We start from the raw sequence: 26,343 nt of genomic DNA, 5'->3' as shown, positions 1-26,343 counted from the left end.
ATGTGAAATATGAGAGAAGGTCAATTGGCATAAGATTTGAAGAAAAACAAAACATGCCACTTGCCCTAGGCAAATGAGAAGTGAAGAGATGCCTAGAAAGAGAGCAATAGCCGTGACAGGACAAATGGTCAAATACATGCAAATTATGGTGAACCTATTGAGTAGTTATACACATGATCCTGTTTTTTTAACTAGGATTGCACAATACTAATACCACATACATGCTTGTCAGTGTGGAAGTTAGCCCTCTAACCTTGTGACAACCAATTCTGTAGCAGTAACCCTCAGCTGATCATAAATAGAGGTGGGCGTAACACGCATAATTCATTGTACCATAATCACACAGAATTTTCCCTCAAAGTTGCTCTTAATAATATGAACAGGAGTAATTGCATAAATATTGCGAAATTGCCAAAATTACACTGATTACTTTGGTGCAATGGAAATTCTGTTCAGATCTACCATTTCTTAGTAAACTCATAAAAATCGAAACATCGTTCCTGAAAAAATAGTATTACAATAACTATCAAGAAACTGGAAAATAGCCATACCTCTAGATTTATTATAACATCATTGTGATGTAAAGAAAATACTTTGCCAAGTATAAAACAGAATAAACCCTATGGAAGTGCAGGACATGCTAAAACCAGGTGTTGGCATAACCGGTGTAATTCTCTGTAGCGTGATTACTGTAAAATTGCTCATAATTATGGGGGGAGCGTAGTCTAGCATTTAGTGCACACTTGCGTCCAAAATGGGCCAGATGATATATACTGCTCTAAGGAACGAGCACTAAATGCTAGAGGACACAAACAGCAGAAGCCAGCAGCTGCTCGTGTTTTTAGTTCATTGTTCCTGTGCTCCTACGGTAGGTTTCTTGATCCAAACTACTTTTAAATACTCAAGCTGGCATAATTGCATAATTTTTGTAATTTTGCATCACAAGAGTAATGAGTACTGAAACTACTCTGGTTAGTGCGACATCATTAAAATGTCCCCCAGGCCTACATAAACCAAAGTTTAAAAGTCACAAACTTGCAATCTCTATTCTGAGGAAATAAATCAGTAAACTATGAGATTATCAAATACTACCAGCGCACCTTGATAATTGGTATGCACTCCCTAAAGTGTGCAGACAGTTTCTTATTCCACATATTCTTGTATCATAGGCCTGCTGCTTGCCTCAACTTCAGATCACTCAAACAATGTTCTAAAACACACACTGATCCAAATTGCCCCTGGGAGTTCCCAGTAAGAATCCGAAATTGAGGCATAAGAAATCAACATGTTTTGACATTTTCGTCAATATGGTAAGCTAGGGTTCAATTGCAGAAAAGCATCTCTGCTGCTCCTGCAGCCCCTTGTTCCCTCAAAGTCATGGGCCACCTCAGGGGTGGCAGGCTGGAAGCAGGCAATGGAAAATGGACATCAATTTTCATGTAACAAAAGGCATGAAAATCTAAGGAAGAATGGACGATGGTGCACAGACGCTGTTAGGCAGGGGTTACATGTGCCTAGAGGCATGCTCAGCTCGAGGTCCTGTTGGAACCTCGAGCCCACCATGAGTCAAGCTTCCATATGGCTTCTGCCTGCCACTCTCCCTCTACCCAGCATGTAGCGTTATGGCCAGAGCTATGACATTGGAACTGGGGAACCAGGTTTGAGTATCAGGATAGATTCAATACATGCTGTGATTCTGGGCCAAGCACTTGATCTACCCTTGCTAATAAACAATGAAGGTGACCCTATGTAATGTAAGTGGTGCTCATGTAAAGTGCTCCAATACCTTTGGGTCGAGCATGCGCTTATGAAAAATGCACAAAGAAGTAAAAATAAAGCCTTAACATATGGACAGACAAATAGATACCCATGTACTGACTGGTTTGTAAAACGTGAAACCAGAATCCCAGGAAAAATCATGGTTTCCCTGCTTAGATTGTGTTCTCTTAGGCAAATACTTTATTTCCCCAGGACTCCTTTTTTCATTATCATGTAGGAAAACACTTTCAAATATATGCGTTCAGAATACCAGTTGTACAAAAAACTATTGTTTGGTTAATAGACATAATGTTGCTGTATAATAATTTGGGCCACATAGAGAGTTTACGACAACTGTCTTGCATCATAGCTTACTGATGGCTCATGTTTAAAAACTTCTAATAAGTACTCCTTAGTGCAGTGCTATAAAGTGACACATTAATGTTAAAGCTTCCACATGTTAAAGAAATACACTTTTTGAATTTTGAAAGGGCTTTATCATATTTTACGTGATGTTTGCTGTATGGTTTACATAGCAAAAATGTCAAGGCTCTACTCGTGCACAGGCTCTAGGAGCTAAGCTAGATCCTTTGATAGGCTCTGACTTGGCTCTCCCTGTCAATTTTCTGGCTTGCCCACCTCAACATCTGCCAGATCTTACCCTGTGGAGCTGAATACAAATGCCAGCCCTAATGAAGTGGACCTTTGCTTTACAGAGCACATCCACTGTGGAATAACGTACTACAAAGGCAGCGAGGTACAGTTGTAGCTCAAAAGAAACAAGCTCTGCCAATAGGTATGGTGATGGCTACCAACCTTTTGGCTTTGTCAATACTTGTCTTGCTATGTTTTAAAAAATGTTTTGTGGAGCTGCTGGGCTCTTGCTAATATAATTTGTTAAAAAAATCTCCCACCACTGGATTGTTCTCTGTTCCCCATGCCCACCTCTTTGAAGACAGAATTAATTCCCTTCCAGCCTTCCTCTGCCATCATTCTTCTGCTACCTTCCCTTCAACTTTGTTAAGGTTCTTATCAACACTCTACAGTTGTAAGTGAATAGTCTCCATCATGCAGCATCCCTTCTTTGCTATTGACAAAATCATTAATTTTGGCACAAAAGCACGTCAAACCCCATAGATACACCATCACTTCCAGCTGTAGCTGACTAACATAGTGCACTTCAAAAACTTCTCAGCCTAGCCTTCAAATCAGTGCTTGGAAACTCACCTCCTGCCTCTTCCAGGACATTCACAGGAATGGTGTACCCCTCTCATCTTCAGCTCTTATGTGCCCATCGTACATCTAGTGCCTACTAAAACTTCAGGTCCTTCTTACTTTGTGAACCTCCCAACTGAGTGCGCTCTCTGTTAAACTCCAAGCCAAAGTCGTGCTCCCCACTTTCAAGTAAGTCCTCAAGGTCCACTGTTTCAGCACTGAGGCGCTGCCCCAATCATAATTACCGCTCACCCAATCCAGCTTCCTCAGCCAAACATACGTCAGCTGTAAAATATCCTGTATATTTTATTCCAATATAATCATATGCAACATTTTCTACCTGCATGCAGCATATCGCCATTTTATCATCTCACCGATCACTATCACCACCATTTTATGACTCCATTTCTCAATCAAGCATATCACATATAGTCTGATAGTTTGCAGAACGTTTATTTCACTTTGATTTTCATTCAGCTTCAACATCAATGACATACAAATATCAATATTCTTTGCACTAGCTAAATAAAATGTTGCAGAGCTGGGTTTTAGTCACTAATCAGAAAAAATAGTCTATTTCTGTAGCGGCAGCTAGCAACAGGAACGTTAACCTCTCTAAAACAGTCTTGCGACATAGCAGGAAACAATTGAAAGCCTTGAGCTGGGAATAGGTGACCTACACTCCGGTCATGCCCATTGAGTACCTACAACCAGGAAAGCAATTCACAATTCACCCTTAACTCACTTAAGTGAGACGCTGATTGTGTTTTAAGGAAGGCAATACATGAATATAATTGGACTTTTGCCAGTAAATATGATAAAGCAACACTTATGGAAAAAAGATTGCTTGTAATTTACTTTTTACAGTCATGGGTGGAATGTCACCCACCACAAAACATGCTGACACACGGGTTGTTACCCAAACAGAAGACAAAGGTTAATAAACCAAATCACCTTTTAATCTAGAATCCACCCTTATGTGACAAAAGTTCAAAGGTTCAATTTGAACTAGCTTGACAGGCAGACCTATTTCTAGGGTCAGGTACAGCATCAAAAGATCCCTATAGAATGTGCATGAACCCAACAGAGTCATTCAACAGAGAATCTAATCCTCAAGGAAAAACCTATTTTGGAGACATTAGAACGAAAAAAACTATACTGGAGATTATACACAAAGTCCTGTTGTTGAGAATGGAATCTCAGACGTCCTATGACACGATCAGTTCTAAGTCACATTTTATATATTCACGACATTTATAGTTCCATTCAAGATTATAATTCAGTTCACGACTGAATGATTGATAATTGGCTAAGCACGAATGAAAGAGCACTCTCTGTATATCTAAAGCTCAAAGACACAAGATGAAGAACAATACCCACAAACTGAGGCAGCCAGGCATTTCATTTGAATCCATCATCTTCATGGACCAGCAAATTACTCAAGCCATTCCTTCCTCGGAGTTTTAACTCAAATTGTTGAGTCAAATCTGCCTTCTCTAAAAGAAGGTATCATTGCAAAAGAAGCCCGGCCATAACTGTGTCACCATAGAATAATATACTTTTTATGCATTTTGGAAGTCCACATGAACATGCTACTGCTTCTACATTCTACAGAATGCTGCTGCTACTAGGACGAGTCTCAAAACACTGGCGTGAGAATTAATTTCTCCCAATAATCATGAATTGCACATGTGGCTGACTGGGGACAGATAATATTTAATTAGGCTTTTGGCTTAACCTAAAACAACATAGTCAGAGCCCACTAAAATTATTTTTCCCCATCAATCGTAACCGGAAGAGACAGTTAGCCCTCTTATTGAGCCTCAAGCAGTATTAAGTGAGGTAAGAGAATGAATTCTTGCCTGACACTAAGATGGCCCCCACACACGTTTAGCATGAATTGAGGGTCTTTCGGGCTAAAGAGACGAGTTGTGTGATTCACATAACTGGCTACGAGGATTCTAACCACCCATTGGCAGAAAATATGTACAGAAAATAGATCGCCATGTAGAAGCCCTGTGATTTACAAGGGCTCTGGCAGGAATAAATTTACCAAAAAAGTATGATTCACAAAGGTGGCCATGTTAGAAAGGTGCTGTTTCACTTTATAATAAAATAACCCCTACATGAAAGGCTGTGACACACCAATATTTTCTTCTGTTTCATGCATTTATTTAAAAAAAAATAGATACATGCACAAATCGAACAAATCCCACTTAAATAACATAAGGACGATAAAATTAAAATAATTAAATTAAACTTTGGATCAAATCAATAAAAGGAAATGTAGAACTCACTCGTTACAAACAGAGATGATTCTGGAGTCCCCTTCCTTGGAATATAAACATGTTACCTGCGGACAGGCCCATTTCGGCTGTTTGACCGTTATATATGTAAAAAATGTTTTGTTTTTTTTAATTTCAACGCGCTTTGGGGATATGTTGCCCTGTGGCATCAACCCAGCCCACAGTCCACCATCTCCAATTACTTGCGGGGGCATTAGCCCTAGCAGAGCCCTCTTCTTCTGACTCATCAGCCACTATTCACTCAGTGTGCACAGTTTTCAAACGTTTGGCAAAAGACTGAACAACACTGTTCTCTTGCAGTTTTGCTCAGACTACATTATAAATGCTGATAAAACACGTTTTTCAAAATATTTGGAAAATACAGGAAAAAAGGGCAAGAGGAAAAAAGTCAGAAAACCGTAAAACGTACAAATTAATTGTTGTCATCACCCTAAGGTCATCTACACAACATACAGAAAAAACAGACTGACTTTCAACGACATTACAATTAAAGATTTATCAACGTCAAAACAATGACAGGGCCCTTTGAAAGTCTGGTAGACCACATTCAGACCACATTCAGGGAACCTCAGGGCAGGCAGGTGCTATTGGGACACAACTGTTGTGGCTTGGGTCATTTGCCTCTGGAGTCCTGGGGCCCATCCTGCTTTAGCGCTGTACATCATGTCATACATACCCTTTCCGCACTTGGCTCTCAGGGTAGTGAACATGGGCAGGTAAAGTCTTCTCAGGGAGGTGGTCTGGGGGGTAGAGAGTCAGAACTCACACTATAAAAACTGAAGTTCTCTAATCATACCAAAACGAGATACCACACACAAGACATGTTAATCACCACACAGTTGCTTACTAGTGTGCTGAATCATCACCATTAAAGAACAGGCGCAGATTCACTCTGGATGCAGATGAGCAGCTTCCCTGGTCTCTGTAACTCATAGGACAGCAGGGCAGGTAGGATCCCAGATCAAAACACAGACAGCTCTTCCAGCAAGTTGTGCTGACGTCTGGTGCTGTCTCCTTACTTCTGTGAAACTGGCTGTCCCAATGACACCAGCCCTGGATCTCAGCAGTTGAGTACTCTGCATAGCATTCCCCTCCCTATTCTTGAGAAACCTGGGGCTATGACCGAGAGGGTTGATTGGTCCCACTTTTAAGCACACATCCTTGACAGGGGATGGTGATTCCGTTGCCAAGGCCCAGATACTGACTTGGAGTGTTTTTTTTTGTTAATATTTTGTGGTCTTACTGTAGCGCAGACAGTGTTTGTCAAAGGTGTTGCCTCTCAAAGTAGGTACTAGTGTTGCTGGCTCCATGAATGAGGACCCAAAACATGCACACAATGACATGTGAAACTCTGCACCTGGCTATCACTAACCTTCCTGAAGTAGCACTCAGTGAGAGACAATACTGGCAAGTACTACCTAGAAGCTTCCCTCCCTCTAACAGACTGCTGACTCACCCCATTGCCCTAAGGTAAACCCAAATGGTGGTGCTCAAGGGGGACTAATCAGCAATCCCTTGCTCAAAAGGTCATTGTAGAATTTCTAGAGGCAGCCTCGTACCCATTTTCCCACACTTCGGTGTCTAGGGTTGCAACCTCCATCTAAGGAATATAGGCAATAAACTTCCACTACCTGGGGAGACTATACTACAAGCTCCATCTTGGAGCAATCCAAAATGGATCCTACTAGTCTCAGCAATCTCACACCTGCATCCAAACGGAGTCCTGCTTCTACACACGTTACAAAGCATAAACTTGACAGCACATGAGATGTTAGTGCACTGGTCTGAGTGCCTAACACAATCAGAACTTAAAGCCAGTGGTGCCAATGGGAGCCACAATCCTCCTCAAATAGAGAATAAAATATATTTTCATTGCTGGCATTGAATTTAAATAATACATTGTAAGCTGCCACCAATACCTAATGCCATTAACTCAGGACATAGTAAGCAGTCTCCTGTCATCTAGAGGGCACACTTGGTGTGCCCCTCCAGGTTTCAAATCCAAGCATTGGCCTTCACAGTCAATGGACAGGCCGAGGCCTCTGCACAAGAAGGATTGCCACATGTGCTGGGCCAAAAAGTCAAAATACCAGATATGACATGCTGTTTGCTGACTCAGGGGAGTGGTACATGCCTGTTTACCATGCATCAGACATTCTTATCCCAACAGTGTCATTTACATAATAACATGCCACCAGCTGCACACAAACATACAGAACTGGTGTACACAGAGAAGTCTTGATTCCATGGTTTTGAGCTGCTGTTAATTTACATTTCGTTCATACTGAATGAAAGTGAGTATCCTATTATGACAGGTGAACCATAACTCGCAAAAACAGCTATCAGTGGATACACAAAATCTATTGGATTTTATAGAACAGGGTGGACATCACATATTGCTGCCTAGAAAGTATGTCAAAACACAAATCTAAAGTATTTACCTAGTTAATTCTCAGCATGTTTTCTTATTATTTTCACTTTGTATCTTTTCTGTATTGAAATGTTTTAATTCAAGAATGACCCATACCCTAAAAAAGTATGTTTCATGACTGTTTTTCTTATTGTGGTATGCTGTAAAATAATCATGTGCACTTTTTACAGTACATAAAAAAATATTCTGTACCTCTGACCCCCTTTCCAACGCATTGTTTTCATCCTTAAACTTCATGAATGCCATCCATCCACCCTATTCATAAATGTTCTGATTATTATTCCTTCATCCATTATTACATGGCCGGGTTATATAAATTGTGCATCTCTCGAGTTTGCTCTTCTTCACAGTAATGTTTGATTAGCTTAACAGCTACATCATCCGCTATTGACACAAGTGCATTTTTCTAACATAATTCATTCTGCTGAAAAATAGTTGAACTGGGACCAATAATGTTAACTTACTTGCGGTACACTGTTGTTTTCAAACGGTTGATCTTCCGGTCTACCTTGTACCTCCTGAGATCCTCCAAACCATCCTTGACAGCAACGACCCCAAGCACTATGGCTAGGGGGATCATGGTGATTTCCTTATGAAAAACCTGCACCTGGGGCATCCAGTTCAAGATGGCGAGGAAAAAGAAGTACATGTTGGCGAATCTAGAGAATGAAAAGGCACGAGTCATTGGCTGCTTTCTTGTGGACTACAGCAATATTAAAAGTTGCAGAGAAATTTTGGCAATTCTTTTGAAGTCAGCAGTGAGTAGTTTCGTTGCCATACTTCCCTTGGCAATAAGGGGCAGAGTGTGACCAGCAGCTCAATCTGCTTCCTTTCAAGAGGCGTCCCCCAGACACTCACAGCGTACCTACCATGTTAGGAGAGACTCTCAATTTGAGATCTACCTTACAAGGAATACCAGTGGATGAAAACCTGCCCTGGAGCTGGAAATCTTTGAGGACCTGAAGTTTGGGGGGGGAACATTGGGGCTCTGAAAACCCATTAGATGCAACTCATTTCTTATGAGATGTAAGGCTTACGATGTAAGGCTTAGAGATGATGGAAGTGCTTTGGCATGTTTTTGTAGGAATGAGTGCCCTATGACGTGATGGATCTAAGCCCTCTCTTTTATATAGAACAAGTGTCTAGTCATATGCATTTCTTAGATTATTTGCAGACTATGGAAGTGCCCGTACTGCTAAAGAAAAGATAAAGTATTGATAACTTTTAGGTCTGGCTTTCCGTCTTAAACCTATTGTTAGCTATTCTTTAAAATATACATAAAATAGCCTTGGGCTCCACCAGGAGAAGCATTTCTCTTTTATCTCATGCTGGTGACGTTGTGGTGGATAATTCTGCCTTCTCTGGGTGTTTGTATTGAATGCACGATGGACTATGCTGCATTTCAAAAATAGACTGAATCATTATCTCATGCATGAACACAGAAAACAAACAGCTTTTGAAATATTTAGCCAGGAATCAAAATGCAAGCCAGGCCTATGATTCTTTAAATAAGAAATTGTACATAAAAGGTGCAAAACTCTGCATTTTGCCTATCTAGTCCTTTTTTGTTTTAAATAATTTGATAAGCAGGTCCATTGCACTATTACCTGGTTGTCACACCACTGATCTGTAGTGTGTGGCAGAACACAGTGACCCTGGGAAGGAATCCCATGAGCGAAGGGTGCAATGCGGAGTTTGAGCACAGTAATATGAGAGTGAGAAATAACACAGTGCAAGCAGCACAGAGCAATGCCTGTGGAGCCAAACATAGCAAGTGCCATACAGGACACCAGGTGTGAGGCAAAACAGTCAGTGTGAGACAGAACACGGTGATTGTGTGGCAGAATATAGAATTTTTAGGGAAAATCAGAACTCACAGTTTTTGGGAAGAATGCAGATCTAGGACTGAACACAACAAATGAGGGCGAGTGAGCCAGGAGGAGGGAGTCAGTAGGATAGATCTATTGGGCGGAAGGACACGAGCATTGCATGGAAAAGTGCGAGCCAGGGGCTGTGTACATCGAGTCTAGTGAAAAATGAAGTGAGGTTGGGTTAGATTAGCAAGTGTGTTGGGCAAAAAGGAATTAGAGACAACTGGGAGTGAGCGAAGGGGGGAAGAATGCCATATGTCTGGGGAAGAATTGAGCAGATATGACAGAGTGTAGAGTGTGGGGTGTGGGGTGTGAAGAAAGGGCACCATCGTGGAGGAAGAAGGGAGGCAGTGTGGTGAAAATGTTTTTGAATGTGTGGGAGAAAGCATCACATGAGAGACAGAAAGAACCGTGTGGGACAAAATAATACGAGTACGGGCAGGAAGCTGGAAATAAGTGTGCAGAAGTATTTTGTGGTGGGGTTAATACTTCAGCATCTAACAGGATCAAGCAGTTGCCAGTTGTGCGCTGAGAGTGCCGGATTAAACCCTGTGGATGTCCCTTAGCAGTCGACATTTCAGTACCCCCTCTTGCAAATTATCTCCTAATAAATTATTTATTTTACCAACCAACAATTTTAATAAACCAATTTTATTACACATAATATTACACTTACATAGTTGGCACCGATTTTTTTTTTACAAACTGAAAGCTGACAGAAAATCAGCTTTTAAGAGACAAACTTATATAAATCTGATGTCTATCTTTTATGTACTTTGTTTTGGATACATTACATTAATACAGTATTTTTTCTATGGAATAGTTAAAGTTACGTTTTCGTTTCCTTGAGTTTATTCATTTTTTTCTATATTTTGGAAACAGTTTAAGAAAGCTTGATTGTAATTTTCTTTCAAGATCAAATCAATATTATTTTGAATAGTTGTTGCGGGGCCCCTAAAAGGAGTGAGGCCCATAGGCCGTGCCTACTTTGCCTATTTGGTAACCCGGCACTGTGCGCTGTATAAAAGCTGTGTCGCATAACAAAAGAGCGTGGTGTGCGAGGCAGAAAGCGTGCCTGTTGGGACCAAGAGAGCTATGGGCCGCGGCGCAGGACAGTGAGACTTAAACTGCGGGCCGCCTCCGAGTGCCGTCAGACGATGCTTGTTGCCTGCAGAAGCCCAGTCAATCGGCAATAAAGAATTAAAGCCCACCCAGCGTGTCTGAGGCTCTTCAATGCAATAAAAGTTTTACATCTGAAAGATGAAAACGCACACCAGCCTGAGGCGTGAATTAAATCCAACTTATGAAGCAGAAGCAGCAGAAAGATTTATGGTTCAAAGCTGGATTGCGAAAGAAAAGAACATTACTTTTTCACAGCAAAACAAATCTGTAATTAACTATATGAAAATGTGATCGAAATGTGTGCGTGGTGGATATTTTCAGTGCACACCGTGGGTGCGCGGTCAGAAAGAAGGCCAACAGCTTAAAGCTCGGGCAAAGTTTAGGAAATATTTACCACGTAGCTGTGTTAGTGTAAAGCGCCAAGAGGCAGGTGGAAGAGAAAGGTCAGAAAGAACTTCTTAAAAATAAAATAATTGCATTGAGCTCTTTCCTGTTTTGGTTGCACACATTTCACAACTGTCCACAAATGTGGAGCTTAAAGTCTTAATAGCATCAAACATTGCTTCTCCTACTTCCAGGTATCACTGTCAAGCGCCTGTCTCAACTGAAGACAATGATATTCATCCTCTTTACCAACAGCCCAGACTGGCCCTTATCCAATCCCACTGTCCATCGCTTTCCAGCTCCCTGGCCTCGCCATCCAAAAATTTAATATAGTGCTTAAACTTGAAGGTGACAAAGCACTTTCAAACATTGTCTATAAACCTGAGAACAGAAACGCTTGATCCCCATTCAAAAAGTGATATCAGTGCCCATAAGAGTGACTAAAAGGATTGTATTGCATGTGCCTTTCTGTTGTGTGGAATCACACACATTTTTATGCAGCAACCATTTTTTCTTTTTTAATAATTCTTGGTATTTCTGATTACTGCATACAAGTATACAACATCCAGTGTTGTCCATCACAATCATTGTAAGTATAATGTGTGCAACAGCCTACAGCCTGAGACATATTCAAGAAAATACAGAAAAGTTATATATATATATATATATATATATATATATATATATATATATATATATATATATATATATATATATATATCCCTTTATTTAAAATAGCAGCGTGGCACTATTCGGGACACCCATCTAGGTGGAGATGGGACACAGCCACCCACCCAAGGGTGAGATTAGGCCCAAGGTTATCAAAATCCCGGACACAACATCAATTACGAGAGGCTATTGTATATGGCATTTCGATAATATTTGAGAATCCAAACTGATCGTCATGTTCTTAATTCAAGCAGTCTCCTGTGATGCTTCCATTTTCTGGCGATAATGGCATTACTCCTAGTCCTACTCCCTCGCCTTCCTTTTAACCAATGAGGCCTCCCGCCTCCCCCCTAGACCCTCCCTTCCACTTTTAAAAAAAAAACCCACCCTTATCCCCTCCTGTACAAAAACCAAGACCAAGCCGCAACTCGGACCGTCCGTACCGGGAGGGTGGGAGGGAACGGAAAAGGAAGGCGAGGGAGTAGGACTAGGAGTAATGCCATTATCGCCAGAAAATGGAAGCATTACCTCCCGTACCTCCCTCGCCTTCCTTTTAACCAATGAGACATAGCAAGAAAACACACAGGAGACGGACACCGAGTTGCAAGACCTTTATTCAATATCCTGCACCAAGATCACTCCAAAATCCCACCCCTATTACCTCATAGAGGATAGGACTCGGTGACCTAACACCGACTCCAAACTACCCAAGTCCGACAGCCTGTAATGATGCACAAACGTCGAAGGAGAAGCCCAAGTGGCGGCCCTGCAAATTTCCACCACGGAAGTCTCCTGAAGCTCCGCCACCGTAGCCGCCATACCCCTGGTAGATCGACCTTGAATCCCTTGAGGAGGAACCACCCCTTTCAAGGAATAGGCCAACAGAATTAACGATCTTACCCACCGACTCAAGGAAGCCGTGGAAGGTTTTTCACCTTTGCGTGCCGGACCAAAATTAACAAAAAGCGAATCCCCCTTACGAAAAGGAGCCACCACCCTCAGATACTCCAACAAAACTCTGCGGACATCCAGCGAATGCAAACGGACCTCCTCCCGTGAGGAGGGATTTGGACAAAATGAAGGTAGGATGACCTCCTGACGCGAATGGAACGAAGAATTGACTTTCGGAATAAAGGAAGGCACCGGAACTAGAACCACCCTATCGTGAAAAATCTTACAAAAAGGAAAGGAACAAGCCAATGCCCCCAATTCCCCCAACCGACGAGCCGAAGTAATGGCTACCAAAAAGAACGTCTTCAAGGATAAATGGCGCAAATCACACTCCCCCAATGGCTCAAAGGGGGCATCCGTCAACACATCCAAAACCAAAGAAAGATCCCAAGAAGGAAACGAACGTACAGGGCGAGGAAACAAATTAATAAGACCTTGAAAAAATCTAGGCATCAAGCGCCCTTCATCCTGAAGATTACGCCACGGACCTCTGAATGCCTGAATAGCCGCCCACTGAACCCGTAGAGATGCCACCGACAACCCCAAATGAGCACCGTCCTGTAGAAACTGCATCACCTCAAAGATAGAAGCGCAATTAGGATCCAACTCATGACTCAAGCACCAAGAAGAAAAAACCTTCCACTGTCTACCATAAGAAAGTAAAGTGGAACGCCGCCTGGAAGCCAGTAAGGTAGAACTCAAAGCCACAGGAACTCCCAGACCTGTCAAGCCCCGCCGTTCAACCTCCAGGCCGTCAAGTGTAACCTCCTCAATGACCCCAATGGGAGGCAAGGAAACTCCAGGGGAGACGGACAAAGAGGCAGAGGCCACATCCTCCCGTCTGCCATCAGCCTCAACAACGGGAACCAATTCGCTTGTGGCCAAAGTGGTGCAATTAGGATAACCCCGGACCCCAGATCCCTCACCCGTAACAGAAAAGACCTGATCAGTTGAAACGGTGGGAACGCATACAAAAGGCCCCTCGGCCAAGGACATGACATCCCGTCCACCTCCAAGGCCTGGAGACACTGAAACCAGGAGCAGAAACGATCCACCTTCGCATTCTCTGCGGACGCAAACACATCCAGTACTGGAAGCCCCCAAAGTCGAACCAGATGCCGAAACAGAGACTTCCGGAGTGAGAAAAGTTGAGAGGAAGGAATCACCCTGCTCAGTAGATCCGTCCGAACATTGACCACCCCCCGAATGTACGTAGCCCTGAGAGAAGGAACCCACTCCTGAGCCCACACAAAAATCTCCCTGGCTAGACTGAACAGAGCCCTCGACCTGGTCCCCCCTTGCCGGTTGACATAAGCCTTGGCCACTAGGTTGTCCGTCCGAACCAGAACCGCCGCCCCCCTCAGGGAACCCTGGAAATTAACCAGAGCCAGAAGTATAGCTCTCAACTCGCGCCAATTCGATGACCGACTCGCCTCCCGAGGGGACCAAAACCCCTGAATCTGAGCCGACCCCATCCACGCACCCCAACCGGAGAGGCTGTCATCCGTGGTCACCACCACGGGTCTCAGAGGTGACAAAGACACCCCTACCCGCAGATGGTCTGAAATCAACCACCATTGCAACTCCCTACGAATCAATCCGGATCCCGGAACCCTGTCCCTCAGAGAACCGGACCCTGGCGCCCACCTTCTCAAGAACCATGTCATCAAGCACAGGAGATGGAACCGCGCCCAAGGAACCAGAAATATCACAGACGCTGAATGACCCTGCAGACGCAACCATAGAAGAGCTTGGGGTGCAGCCAGTAACACTACCTTCTTTACCAAAGCCTGGAGTACACCCAATCTTTTTTCTGACACCGTCACCAAGCCTAGACGAGTCTGAAACCGAGCCCCCAGAAACACCAGATCCTGGGACGGAACTAAATCTGACTTCTCCCAGTTGATTAAAAACCCGTGGTTTTGCAGGACCCCCAGAACTTGGGCCACCTGCCTCTGCAACAGGACTCGTGACTGGGCATGAATCAAGATGTCGTCCAGATAAGGATGGAGGAACACCCCCTCCGAATGCAGCAAAGCCACCAGGGGGGCCAGCACCTTCGTAAAAATTTGAGGAGATGATTTTAGACCGAAAGGAAGAACGCAAAACTGGTAGTGTTCCTGATCCACCGCAAACCTCAGGAACCTCTGAGAAGACCTCGCCACAGGCACGTGCAGGTAAGCATCCTGCAGATCCAGCGACACTAGGAAGTCCCCTTGTCTGACCAATGGAAAGATAGTCTGAATAGACAGCATGCGGAAATGCACGTCCTGATCCAAGCATTCACCTCCTTCAGATTGAGCACCGGTCGAAATCCCCCTGAAACTTTTTGCACAAGAAACAAGACCGAATAAGTGCCCTGACCTCGTTCCTCCATCGGAACGTGGGAAATGGCCCCTTTGACCAGCAAGTCCCGAACTCCGTCCAATAATGCTCTTCTCCGTGACCCCCCTGAAGGTAGAGGGGTGGGACGTACCCCTGAATCTGGGGGAACTGCCCAAAAATCTATGACAACCATTGGCCACAATGTCTAGCACCCAACTATCGTTGACACTCTCCTTCCAAGTTGAAAGAAAGTGACTCAGCCTTCCCCCAACCAGCCCTATGCCAGTCCCACAGTGATTGTCAGGACCCCTTCTTGAACCCACCCCGGTTCGCAGGAGCCGACTTCTTATGAGAAAAACGTGGCTGAAAACGCTGTTTCCTAAATGAAAAGGATTTGGCATCCCTATTCGGAGAAGATCGGGAATGCTTCTTCCACCCTTTACTTGAATTAGAACTCCCTTTATAAGGCAAGGCATGCTTCCGTTCCTTAAACGCTTTGGAAAGCATGGATGGCAACTGCTCTCCAAACAAGCTACGACCTTCAAACGGCAGTCTCAGCAAGGCCGCCTTTTCCCCTGGGTCCGCTTTCCATAAACGTAACCAGAGGGACATACGAGCCCCAATCAAAGCACCAGAGGCCAGAGCCGAAGTACGGACCACATCCGATGACACATCTGCCAATAATCTGGCCTGCTGTTCCATACCAGCCAGGAGCTCTGAACATTCTGCCCCTTCCTGAACAGCCACCGCCAGCTTATCAAAGTCTTGCACCAACGACTGGGCCGCATAAGCAGAATATATACCTGCCCTTAGCGCCAGATTCTCAGCAGCAAATGCCCTTTTAAGACCTGAATCTACTTTACGGTCCGTGGCATCCGTGGGCACACAATCCTCCGGATTAACTGCCGTTTTGCCAATCAGAGTAGCTAAAATTGAATCCAGTCGGACCGAAGGAGGCAATACTTCCTCACCCTCAAGCAAGTAAAGCTTCTGTAGGAATCGTGGAATCTGAGCCTTATCCACATCCTTCCATTCACGAAACACCATCTCCTTCACAGGTCCCTGAAAAGGCATGGCAAACTTAGAAGGTGTCTGATATTGAGGAAATAAGTGAGAATCCGTGTTCGAAGGCTGAAACACGGGGAAACCCAAATTATCCCGAACATGTGCCATCACCTCCCACATTTCTTCTCTGGAAACATATTTCCCCCCCAGATGACGTAGACGGGGCCTCATCCTCACTGTCTGATGAAGACTTCCTTGCAGCTACTGAGGAATGAGCAATCTTAGACTGACCAGTCCTGGCCATGCCTGCTTGAAGAGCCCTGGTAACAGCCACCTCAATCATATCCTGCACTTCCTCTCTGGACATGAGGGGAGTACCTCCACCCGGCAACTGTGAGCTCTCAGGAGTAGAAATGCCAGCCGCGCCTTCCTCCTCAGAGGAGGAAGAAGAGACAATCCTACGTCTTTTCGCCGGCACTTTAGGCATGTTCAACATCCAAATAACACTGTTTGGCACCTAAACTCACTCCCCATATATAGGATCCTGGACCACCCCCAACAGGGATCCACCAATCCCTAAAAAGGTCAAATTTAACGGCCAAAACCATAAAAACCTCGGGCCGAACACCCGTCCTACCTGCAGAGCAATCTCACTCGTATTTCCACAGTTCCCCGCGGCTCCGCGGAAACCTGGAAACCGATGCCCCAGCCACAAAGGGCCGACTGACCCAGTCAGCCGGTCCCCAGTACACGCCTCCCGAGCAGCCATGCTGCTCGTCAAAGACGCGACCAGCCGTAGCACTCCTCGCGGAGCCCCGCGTCCCGAGGAGTGCCTCCAGCGTCGACCTACAGGCCCCGCCGTGCAGGTAAAAAAGAGAAAAGAAAACGTCTAGCGTGGGCTAGACAAAAGAACAGGAGGGGATAAGGGTGGGGGGGGTTTAAAAAGGGGAAGGGAGGGTCTAGGGGGGAGGCGGGAGGCCTCATTGGTTAAAAGGAAGGCAAGGGAGGGACGGGAGGTAATGCACATTATCCTAAATCTGAATACGTAAAGGTGAACTGCAGGAGGCAGTCTGGCTTAACAAAAGATGGCTATTTTAAGAAGGGCAAGTGTTTTTGAAAGACCTGTCTGTCCTGTGGCAGAGCCCTGTCCCACTCCCTAGAACGCACCCGACTCTTTCAACTTATCTACAATATCACTATAATCCTGTCGACCCTCGTTCTACAAGTGAGCTTTCCAGTTTGTTAAAACCACTGTCGACAGACCCCCTACATTTGAAATCGGCTGCTTTCCCTTATCATTTAACACTGTTTCGGGGCAGAAGAATTGAGAGAGCTGAATGCCCCTCCCCCATATTTAACAAGCAGCAATTGGTGTCTTTCAGTTCAGCCTGAGCTCGTCCTCTGCCTAACTCCCTGCCATGGTAGAGCAGGAGGTTTGAACAGCGGCACCAAGCCCCCTACCCGCCAGCTCAGAGCCTCTCATGCCCACCGGCACTTTCCTCACCCCATGCTCGTACTCTGCACCAGCCCCCGCTTCCTTTCACCAGCTTTACAGAGCAGAAGCAGGTAAGAAATGGAAGTGGGTCTGCCCTTGGAGTGGGGACACTACTGGTAAGTCCGGGGCTGCATGGCGTTCCCCATTATGGGGAACAATAACTCATAACAGCTGGGTTCATGTGCAGGGATCCTTGTTTTCCAGCCAATGGTATCCCCGCACCTAAACTCGGCCACCTCGTGACTGGGGCCGTGATGTCAGGGTGGCTGTTTTATCAAACTATAGAGGCCTCAGCCTTGCATGTGACATCTTCCCATGTCCTCAAGCACCCAATGTTCACCATCAGTCCTTCTGAAAAGAAACATTCCATAGGAGCTGTCGGAATCGACCATTGCATGCCTACCTGTAAAACTGCTCCAGGAGATTTTTGGGCAGGAAGCTAAGTAGAGAATATCTGGTGGTACGGATGGAATTGCCACTGTAGTATCTAGAAAAGACTTTCCAATCCTTCTGACACACATGGTTGTTTGGGTGCACAACACGCTGCTTCTCCAGGGTGTGTAGAAGGCCCTTCTTGTTGTGCCCCAACAAAGGCGTAGACTCTGATAGATCTGCAGAGGGCACTACGCCAGCCAGGCGCTTACACCGGTACACTGCGGAGTCCACTGAGAAGGCCATGTCCTGTGTGGAATAAAAGAATACATGTGTGGTTTAACAAATAACATATCTGCATCATGCATCATTTTGTGGGTGCTGGCATGTCAAAGGGTGCTACACTGAGTAAATCACATGACTTAGACACAACTGTTAATGTCTCTGTACACAGTATTTTTTTACGGGAGCACAATTAGTGATCGATAAAATGGACCATTGAGACCAAGTCTTTATTAGCAGCTAACATACTGTTACCTTTTCATCAAGAGTGTGGATCCTCCATCTACCAACCCCTGACCCCGCTTACTTATCTGTGTGTCTGCTTCGGTATTTCGGTCTCTCTCTCTCTCTCTCTCAGGTGACGTCTCTTTGTCCTGGTGCCCCTTTGTGTCTTTGCCAGTTTGCTTACCTCAGTCTCTCTATATCTGTCTACATATAAGTCACCTGTTCGTAAATGAACACCCTTTTGTCCGTGTGTCCAGCTTGTGCAAACCTGTCAATTTGCCTTGGAGCATGCATTCTTGTCTGTTGCTTTGTCTTTTTGTCATCTGCGCCCGTCTTCCATCAGGGTTTCTCTCCAAGCCGTGTGTTCGTCTACCCAATATGCATTTCTGCAGCTTGTCCATTTGTGTGTTGGGTTTGTCTATCCATTTTTTTCCAACTTGTCTATCTGTTCACCTGTCTGTTTGGTTCATAGCTGTCTCTGTTTACATACTGAGTGATCATGCTCTGTGGTACAGATTTATTGGAGACATACAGCAGATGTGCTCAGAGGAATAGTGGGATAGTCCCACACACATCGAAATGCTGTATGTTGGAACCCCACACAGCAAGCACCAAAGAAGAATGATATTGGATTCAGATTTGTAGCCATTTTGCTCCCATTGACTCAGTGATATATTAAGATACAATGGTTGCAACAAACACGCCCCATCCTAGGGCAATGGAGGAAAAAACACCAGGAAATTGAAGATGCCGGAAGAGCTTCATTGAAAAGTATATGAATTTAAGATAAGCTGAAGGACGACTTGGGAGGCTGAAGAGAAGTATTAACCGAATTCGTCAGAGATAAGAAAACCTGCTCTTTGACTCAGCAAACCTGATGACACAACCTATGTAACGTGGGGAATATGAAACAACTGATGTTTTTTCATTGCATGTCTGAAGATAGAAGGCTATTAGAATTCATTCGTAAACTTCATTGTGACAGTGCTTTGAAGACTATGCATCATTGATACCGTGTCTGGTGCACAGATGTAACCATATCCTTGAATGAGAGAGAGTTTATTTTTGCACTTAATACTAACATAACAGTTTAAAAATCTCTGCTTCACACCTGGAGTAACTGGTCTTGTTCTGGATGCTACATCTCGAGTATTATGTGCTCTTGTGGAGGCAGCCACTGAAGCACTGCTTCCAGTTGTGCAGCAACACCAAGACAATAGTGTTGTGGTGTTCATGCCACAACAGGGGGAGTGTGCTCAGGATAGACAGACATGGTTCAACCACATGTCCAATGAAGGAGGCTTCAGGAAATAGGAGAAATGGTAAAACACCTAATGGGAATAATAAACATTGATCGCTGATCATGGTGCACCAGGGACTGGAAGTTCAGGATAATCTTTTATCATAATTTTCACAGAAGCGGTCCCATAGCCCGACATGAACACAGAACAGTCTACTCCACACAGGAGGAGTAGACTGGAAGCAAACACCTTGGCAAGCTGGTGCAATGATTATTGATTTTTTTATTTTTATTTCAAGCATATGCCTCAACAATAATGAGAAAAAAAAGAAACATGCTATCACCTAAATGTGGTGGCCCTATGCTTGAAGTAAAATGTTAATATTTTTAAAAAATTAACCACTGTACATAACTTTAATAGAACAGTACAGGTTCTTTCTAGCACACAGTTTCTGTAGAACAGGGACAGAAAGTCTTCTTAGTTTTAATTCACACCACAGGAAAATATGATTCTTATTAGCTCAAAGAAAAAGTTCTATTGATTTTTAAGTACAGTAAACAGAAGACATATTTATACCCACAAGGATGAACATTTAATAAAAAGACTACAGAATGGAAAGAAAAAAAAAATCAAAGGCAAAATAAAGTATTGGCCCATCAACCGTGAAAATGAAGAGCATTTACTTTTAAGTGGATGTGCACATCCGATTAGACAAAATGCTAAGACCCACAGCGCAAGAATCCTATGGTTGAAAAGTGATAACTATTGCCCGTTCTATATGCTTTGGTGGGTGGAGGCAAAATGTGAATGACAGCCGAACAGGCCCGTGGCTGAGGAACATTAACCGACTCTAAATGCATGTAAATGTGAAGGTATTTTTTAATGATATTGTTTTTTATTACATAAGGCTGGTGAAAAATCTGTAGCTGTCTCTATGCCAGACCTAAAAACAAAACAAAACAGAATTCCTCAAATGATACTTCAAACCTAGTCAGCACTACTGACTACCTAATATAACAGCGCATGAAATAACAAAAACAGTCACATACTAAGGAACAGCCAAACACACTGTTGCTCGGGAATTGTCGTTCGTGTTTAAACAGGACTCCGCACATATAACTAATGTCTGTACTTGTGTTCAACACAGCAAACTGAATGATAAAGCATATTTACAAATAATTAAGGACAGTTTATTCTCCAGAAACAAGAGGGGACTCACTTATTTCTAAACGCGTCCAAGTGCATAAAACAGAGAGCTATGCTATAGGAAACAAAGGGATTTGCCTAGGATCACACAATGTGTCCAAGTGAGAAAGTTGAGATTAGAAATTAGTTTAACAGTTGCACCGTCAACTAATTAAAAAGTATATGATAACTGGGCATCGCAATTTACTGTGACAAAGGAAAGAACCTTGTTCACTTTTGCCTTTGGCATACATTTATTTGAGTGGCATTTATATACAAAGGGAAGGTGACTAAATATTCTCAAACTATTGTAATCAATTGGCAGCGGTCCTGGGAAAGTTGCTTTACATTTTGTCTGTAAAGATCAAGAGATCCGTTTGCCATAGGTACCCCCAAGTGCAGTATAACAACAGTTAGTGAACCTTCCTCTCCCCATTACAACAAGCACTGGTAAAAGCAATAGGTCTGGCATTGGCTGATAGCCTTTTGGCATAATCATTGCTTGTTTTGTCATGTTTTTATTAAACCGTTATTTTTGAGGGGTTGTCAGGCCCATCCTCGTAACACTCTTGAAGGAGATTTAAATTTGACAAAGTCAGCTTCGATTACCTTGTTTTTTTCCCTTCATGTGTGTAAACCAAGAGGCCAGCCCTGATTCTAAAGCCATGATTTTTAAGGCCATAATGGGGCTTCTAGGATCTCCAGTCAACTCTGGACTGTGACTGAATCCTTGGCCTGGGCAATAAGGTTCCCGAACCACACAGATTTAAGGCCATAATAATGGCAAAACATCACAAAATAAATGTCTGGCAATATAACAAATACAAAACAATCCACAAAAAAAGAAAAAGCATTTTAAATTGTTCTCCAACATTTCAAAAGGACCTCATCAGCACTGGTCTCAGTATTAAGTATTAATGCTCCGCGCTGTAAGGCAGCGAGGCTAGGTGAGAGGGGCAGGTGTGACAAGTGCCTTCTCGAAGGAGAAAGCCTGCAGCAAGTTTGAATTTAATCAGGGATAAATACATTTAGCCAAATCTTCATTCCTGGTTCCCCTGGGGGTGAGGGAGAATCCGAAAATTGGCATTTTTACATGACAGCAGCCGAGAACTGCTGTACAATCATTTTAAAGGTCCTTTGAGGATTAAGCATGATGGTGAGTAGAAGATTCTAATGTTCAAGTCTTTCAAACGGCAATGTGCCACCCCAGATTGTCCGATGGAAATCTCTGTTCCTGGCACTTATCGAAGGGCCCCCTCAGGTCATTCACAGAAGGTAAGATCACAGAAAATAAAAATGAAAAGATGCAGACTACTGCTCAGACAAGGGTGGTGAGATGGCACAGTGGCTGGGGACCTCTGTATCAACCTTTCAGGCATCAGACAGAATCCCGGCTTTTTGTCCTTCCCGAGTATAAACGAGTACAACTGATAATTTGATCCACTAGAGATAAGTCACAAACTGTTTTAATCGCAAATGTTTGACATGCCTAATGTACAGGTGAATGTTACAACATCGTTTGCATGTCCCACAAGACAAAATTGATCATGCCCCATCATCCTTCTAGGATGGGAGGGAAAGTGACCTGGGAAAAGAAAGTAAAGATTGCATATTTAACACATATTTCTGGTCCTTTGACATATGGAACAACTGCTTCACTGTTTCATTGCATAGGATGGCATCTTCTGATTAAAAGGGCTCACGGAGGTTCCAGCAAGAGCCAATGATTGGCACTCCGGCCAAATTTCCACATGGAGCGCCCACAGAGTTCCATAAGCACCCTGTTGAGTACACCAAACAGCATTATAAACATGTTAGATAGTTGCACAACTGATTATCCAATACATTTAACAAGTACTTGGGGATATAACTAGTCAAACTGACTCATCCATGCCTGTCAGTGGGTGTGGCACAAGTGATTCACGGCAAAGCTGTGACCTATGAGGATTCACCCAGCCAACCTCCGGCTGCTGCCACTATGAGGTGTGCACGCGCCACATCCTCCGGTGCCAGAAGCTTCTATGGAATGCCAGCTAATCTGTGATGGCTCGCTCATGGGTGTTGAAACGTGGAGAGAAAGATATGCGGAAGAAGCAATGTTAAGATGCCAAAAATATAAACTTTCTAAGACATCACCCTCTTTGCCTGCCCGGGTAGCTCAGTAATTAAAATTGTACCTGCTGTCTGCAATATTTAGATCTCTCTTTTTTTTTTTAGACCAGGAACATTAATTCTCATGGCCTATATGCAGTTAACTAATTGGGGAGTATTGTCTGGAATCAGGCATTTCCAACTCTGTAGAGATCGGGTGATTAAAGTAGCGAACTTATTGGCATTTTAAGTGAATTCAAGATAGTGGTTCAACAATTCTGGGAGTATTTCTGTAATTTCCGGAGCACATTAGGAATAAAGCATTCGTCGAATTTCAAATAAAGGAAAAAAATGCAGAAATCTCTGTCAAATTGCAGAATTACATGTATCCGCCCATCATGTTTTATGTATGGAAATCCCACGTGAAATGCAGAATTTAAAGCAGCAGATGGTGTTGCTGAACAGAGGCTAGAAGCTCTGCCCAGTGATCATGGCTTAGTACAGGTGATGAAAGTCAGAGTGACTCAAGTTCACGCTTGGCGATGGTGATGAGTAACATGCTTAACAAGCCACATTCCTCTGGAGTCTGAGATGCAACCAGGCGGAGACGGAAGTGCTAGTCTGCTAACACTGGCCGCTGTGCGTGAGCTCCTGCTGTCATCTAATTGACAATTTGTATTTATAGTCACAGATACTCAACAGTGGTTCAACCAAGTATCCACTGTCGTAATACTCCACAACTGTTTTCTTCTGCGTTGATGCGTCTCTTCTCATTTCCGGTGTGTTGGTACCTTTCCGTTCAGCATCCATCTTTAGACTGCAGTTTGTTCCTCCAGTCACTGGGTTCCAGTCCCTGTTCAAGAACCATGTCTGGGCTCTCCCTCCATTACTGATCACTATCTCACACACCAAGCCCTACTTTCAATAAATATCCCAGTCTCACTTCCCATTACTTCACACACTTTATACAGTGTGCACAAAATCTTCTTACCGTGCAAATTCAAGCAGGGCTGAGATTTTCACAGCTTCTGCCTTTGTTTCTGGTTCGCTTGCAAGAGGGCGAGCATTCGTTTTCTCCTCTACGACCACCCAGCCAAAGGAAAACAACACAATCATTGTCATTCTAAGTTGATTTTCTAAAAAAAATAACTGGTCATTGACAGTTCTATGCGTTGACAAATCGCCCTCCTCTCGAATGATGAAAAGCTGCTCTTGTCAAGGGTTGAGACTATTTGTCAAATCACCACAAACATTTCTTGAGAGCTTACTATTGGACTCTGAATCTTTTGCCATTCTGTACTCATTATGCAGAATCACGACCTTTACACCCTTAGGGTGTCGCGATATTTCACACTTTGAAACACCATGTTAGTAGCATAGGTCTTGGACATATGCTTCTTTAAATATTTTTTCGGGGCTTGAAATCTTTGCTCATCTTGCTACAATAAGAAGAGGAAAACAGTCCCTACCGATGACACAGGATAGTCTTACAAAGCCGGCACTGGGCTGGTCATCACTAAGGCACCACAAAAGAATGATGGACGGAGTGTTGAACAATGCAAACACTCACCCCCAGTCACAGATCTGGGTTTAATCCATCGTTCTTTTGCTCACCATGCCACCCCAGTTTGGACCAGACTTGACACTGTTCCTCATGGGAACAGTCCAGCCCGAACTGCCAAGCCAGGTCCTCCCTGGACCAGAAACAAGCATCCTGGGACTGGTTTCAGGATATCACCCTTCATCAGCCAGGCTAGCTTGAATTTTGTTTTGTGATGTTGCTTTGTGCGCCCTAAGTGGCAGGGGTACGCCCAGACGTTGGTCCCTTGCTCGCTGCACACTGGATTCAAGTAAGTGGCATTTGGGCAGTGTATATTTTTTACAGGCAAACACCATGTATGTGTTTTCTAGACAAACATCATGTCTCCTTTCTCTGATGTCATTGTATTGCGTGGCTTATCTTGCCATACAGGAGCTATCTTCCCAGCTATCCAGCAATCTGATTTGGTTACTTCTATCCTTTTAGGGTTTCACCTAAGACAACTGTAGTGCTTCTGTTCTTATCTCGTTTTCAGCACTTACATATTATATCAGGAATGCACTTCTGAGTTCAAAGAAGACTTTTATTGTTGTTAATTCTTCCCCAACCGCTATTTCGTAACTGACGGATTAGTAGATTTCAAGCACACGTTAATGAAAACAAAATATATCAGTTTGCAATATACACAGCAGGTTACATTTATAAGATATTGAATGCAAAGCAAAACAAATACTTCACCGTGTGAGAAACTATTTACAGCTTCATCTTTCTAGGGTCTGCAAGCTGATGACTCCTTGTCAGCTGCGAGAAAGAGATTTATCTACCCACACGGGATGCTGGCAACTGGCGCCTAGTTCCAGCACGAAGTCAGGCAGATTCGAATCTAATTCTCTGAAGCCTGTGACATCCGTTACAAAGGTGTGCCCCCTCCTCTCAGACTCGGGAAAACTACGCAAGCCTTTGGAGATTGGCCAGATCTCCTAGACTGCTCCTCTTCCCAAGCTCAAGCGGAGAGAAAAGCACCCAATGTACCCTCTCTTATCAGGTCTAGTCTACTGTGAGAAGAAAACAGCTTGGTTCATCTTGTGCAAAAACACAGCTTGGAAAAATACAGCTTGGATTCTCAACTGCAATGTCTAACTCCACGTTAAAGGCAATAGGCAGCTAACCTAAATATCAAATGCAATGTCTAATGTCATATCAAAGCCAATAGGCAGCTGAGCTGAATACAAAATGCAATGTATAATATCATGTCAAAGCCAATAGGCAGCTGAGCTGAGTATAAAATGCAATGTCTAATATCATGTCAAAGCCAATAGGCAGCTAAGCTGGATACAAAATGCAATGTCTAATATCATGTCAAAGCCAATAGGCAGAATACAGAATGTAATGGCTAATGCAATGTCAAAGCCAATAGGCGGCTAGACTGGATACAGCATGTCAAAGCCAATAGGCAGAATACAGAATGTAATGGCTAATGCAATGTCAAAGCCAATAGGCGGCGAAACTGGATACAGAAAGTAATGGCTAATGCCATGTCAAAGCCAATAGGCGGCTCAACTGAATAAAACATACAATGTGCTACTGGTGAACATTGAGCAACTAATATGCGCAGTGGTGAAACACAAAGTCATTGGTCAAACTTAATCAATGGCAGGACAACAACCCAGGTGCGGTCTATTACAAGACATATTGTTTTCTAACCATGGGCTCAGAGGCCACCCATTGTTTACTGTTAGTTGGTTTCATTGTCACTCTCCTTTACTTGCTTTTTTACTCCTTCCTCTTCGTCAGGATGTCTCCCACCTGGAACATGGACCCAATACTTGGGCCCTTCAACTGATGATTTTTCAGGTGTTATTTTTAGGTTGAACG

General features: G+C 43.7%; 1 protein-coding gene across 2 annotated transcripts in view; it reads right to left on the bottom strand.

Moving 5' to 3' along the window:
- Positions 1–26,343, bottom strand: part of ATP10B (ATPase phospholipid transporting 10B (putative)) — a 428,501-nt gene that overhangs the window by 181,085 nt on the left and 221,073 nt on the right. For both annotated transcript variants that reach the window (XM_069199372.1, XM_069199373.1), the window contains exons 3-4: positions 17,936–18,213; positions 8,175–8,369 (exon numbers count right to left, since the gene is read on the bottom strand). In XM_069199372.1, the coding sequence (XP_069055473.1) occupies positions 8,175–8,369; positions 17,936–18,210 (470 nt within the window). In that variant the 5' untranslated portion in view covers positions 18,211–18,213. The remainder of the gene's footprint in view (positions 1–8,174; positions 8,370–17,935; positions 18,214–26,343) is intronic.

Source organism: Pleurodeles waltl, chromosome 7 (assembly GCF_031143425.1).
Source record: "Pleurodeles waltl isolate 20211129_DDA chromosome 7, aPleWal1.hap1.20221129, whole genome shotgun sequence".
In the NCBI taxonomy this organism is placed as follows: Eukaryota; Metazoa; Chordata; class Amphibia; order Caudata; family Salamandridae; genus Pleurodeles; species Pleurodeles waltl.
This window is presented reverse-complemented; position numbering and strand designations above follow the sequence as displayed.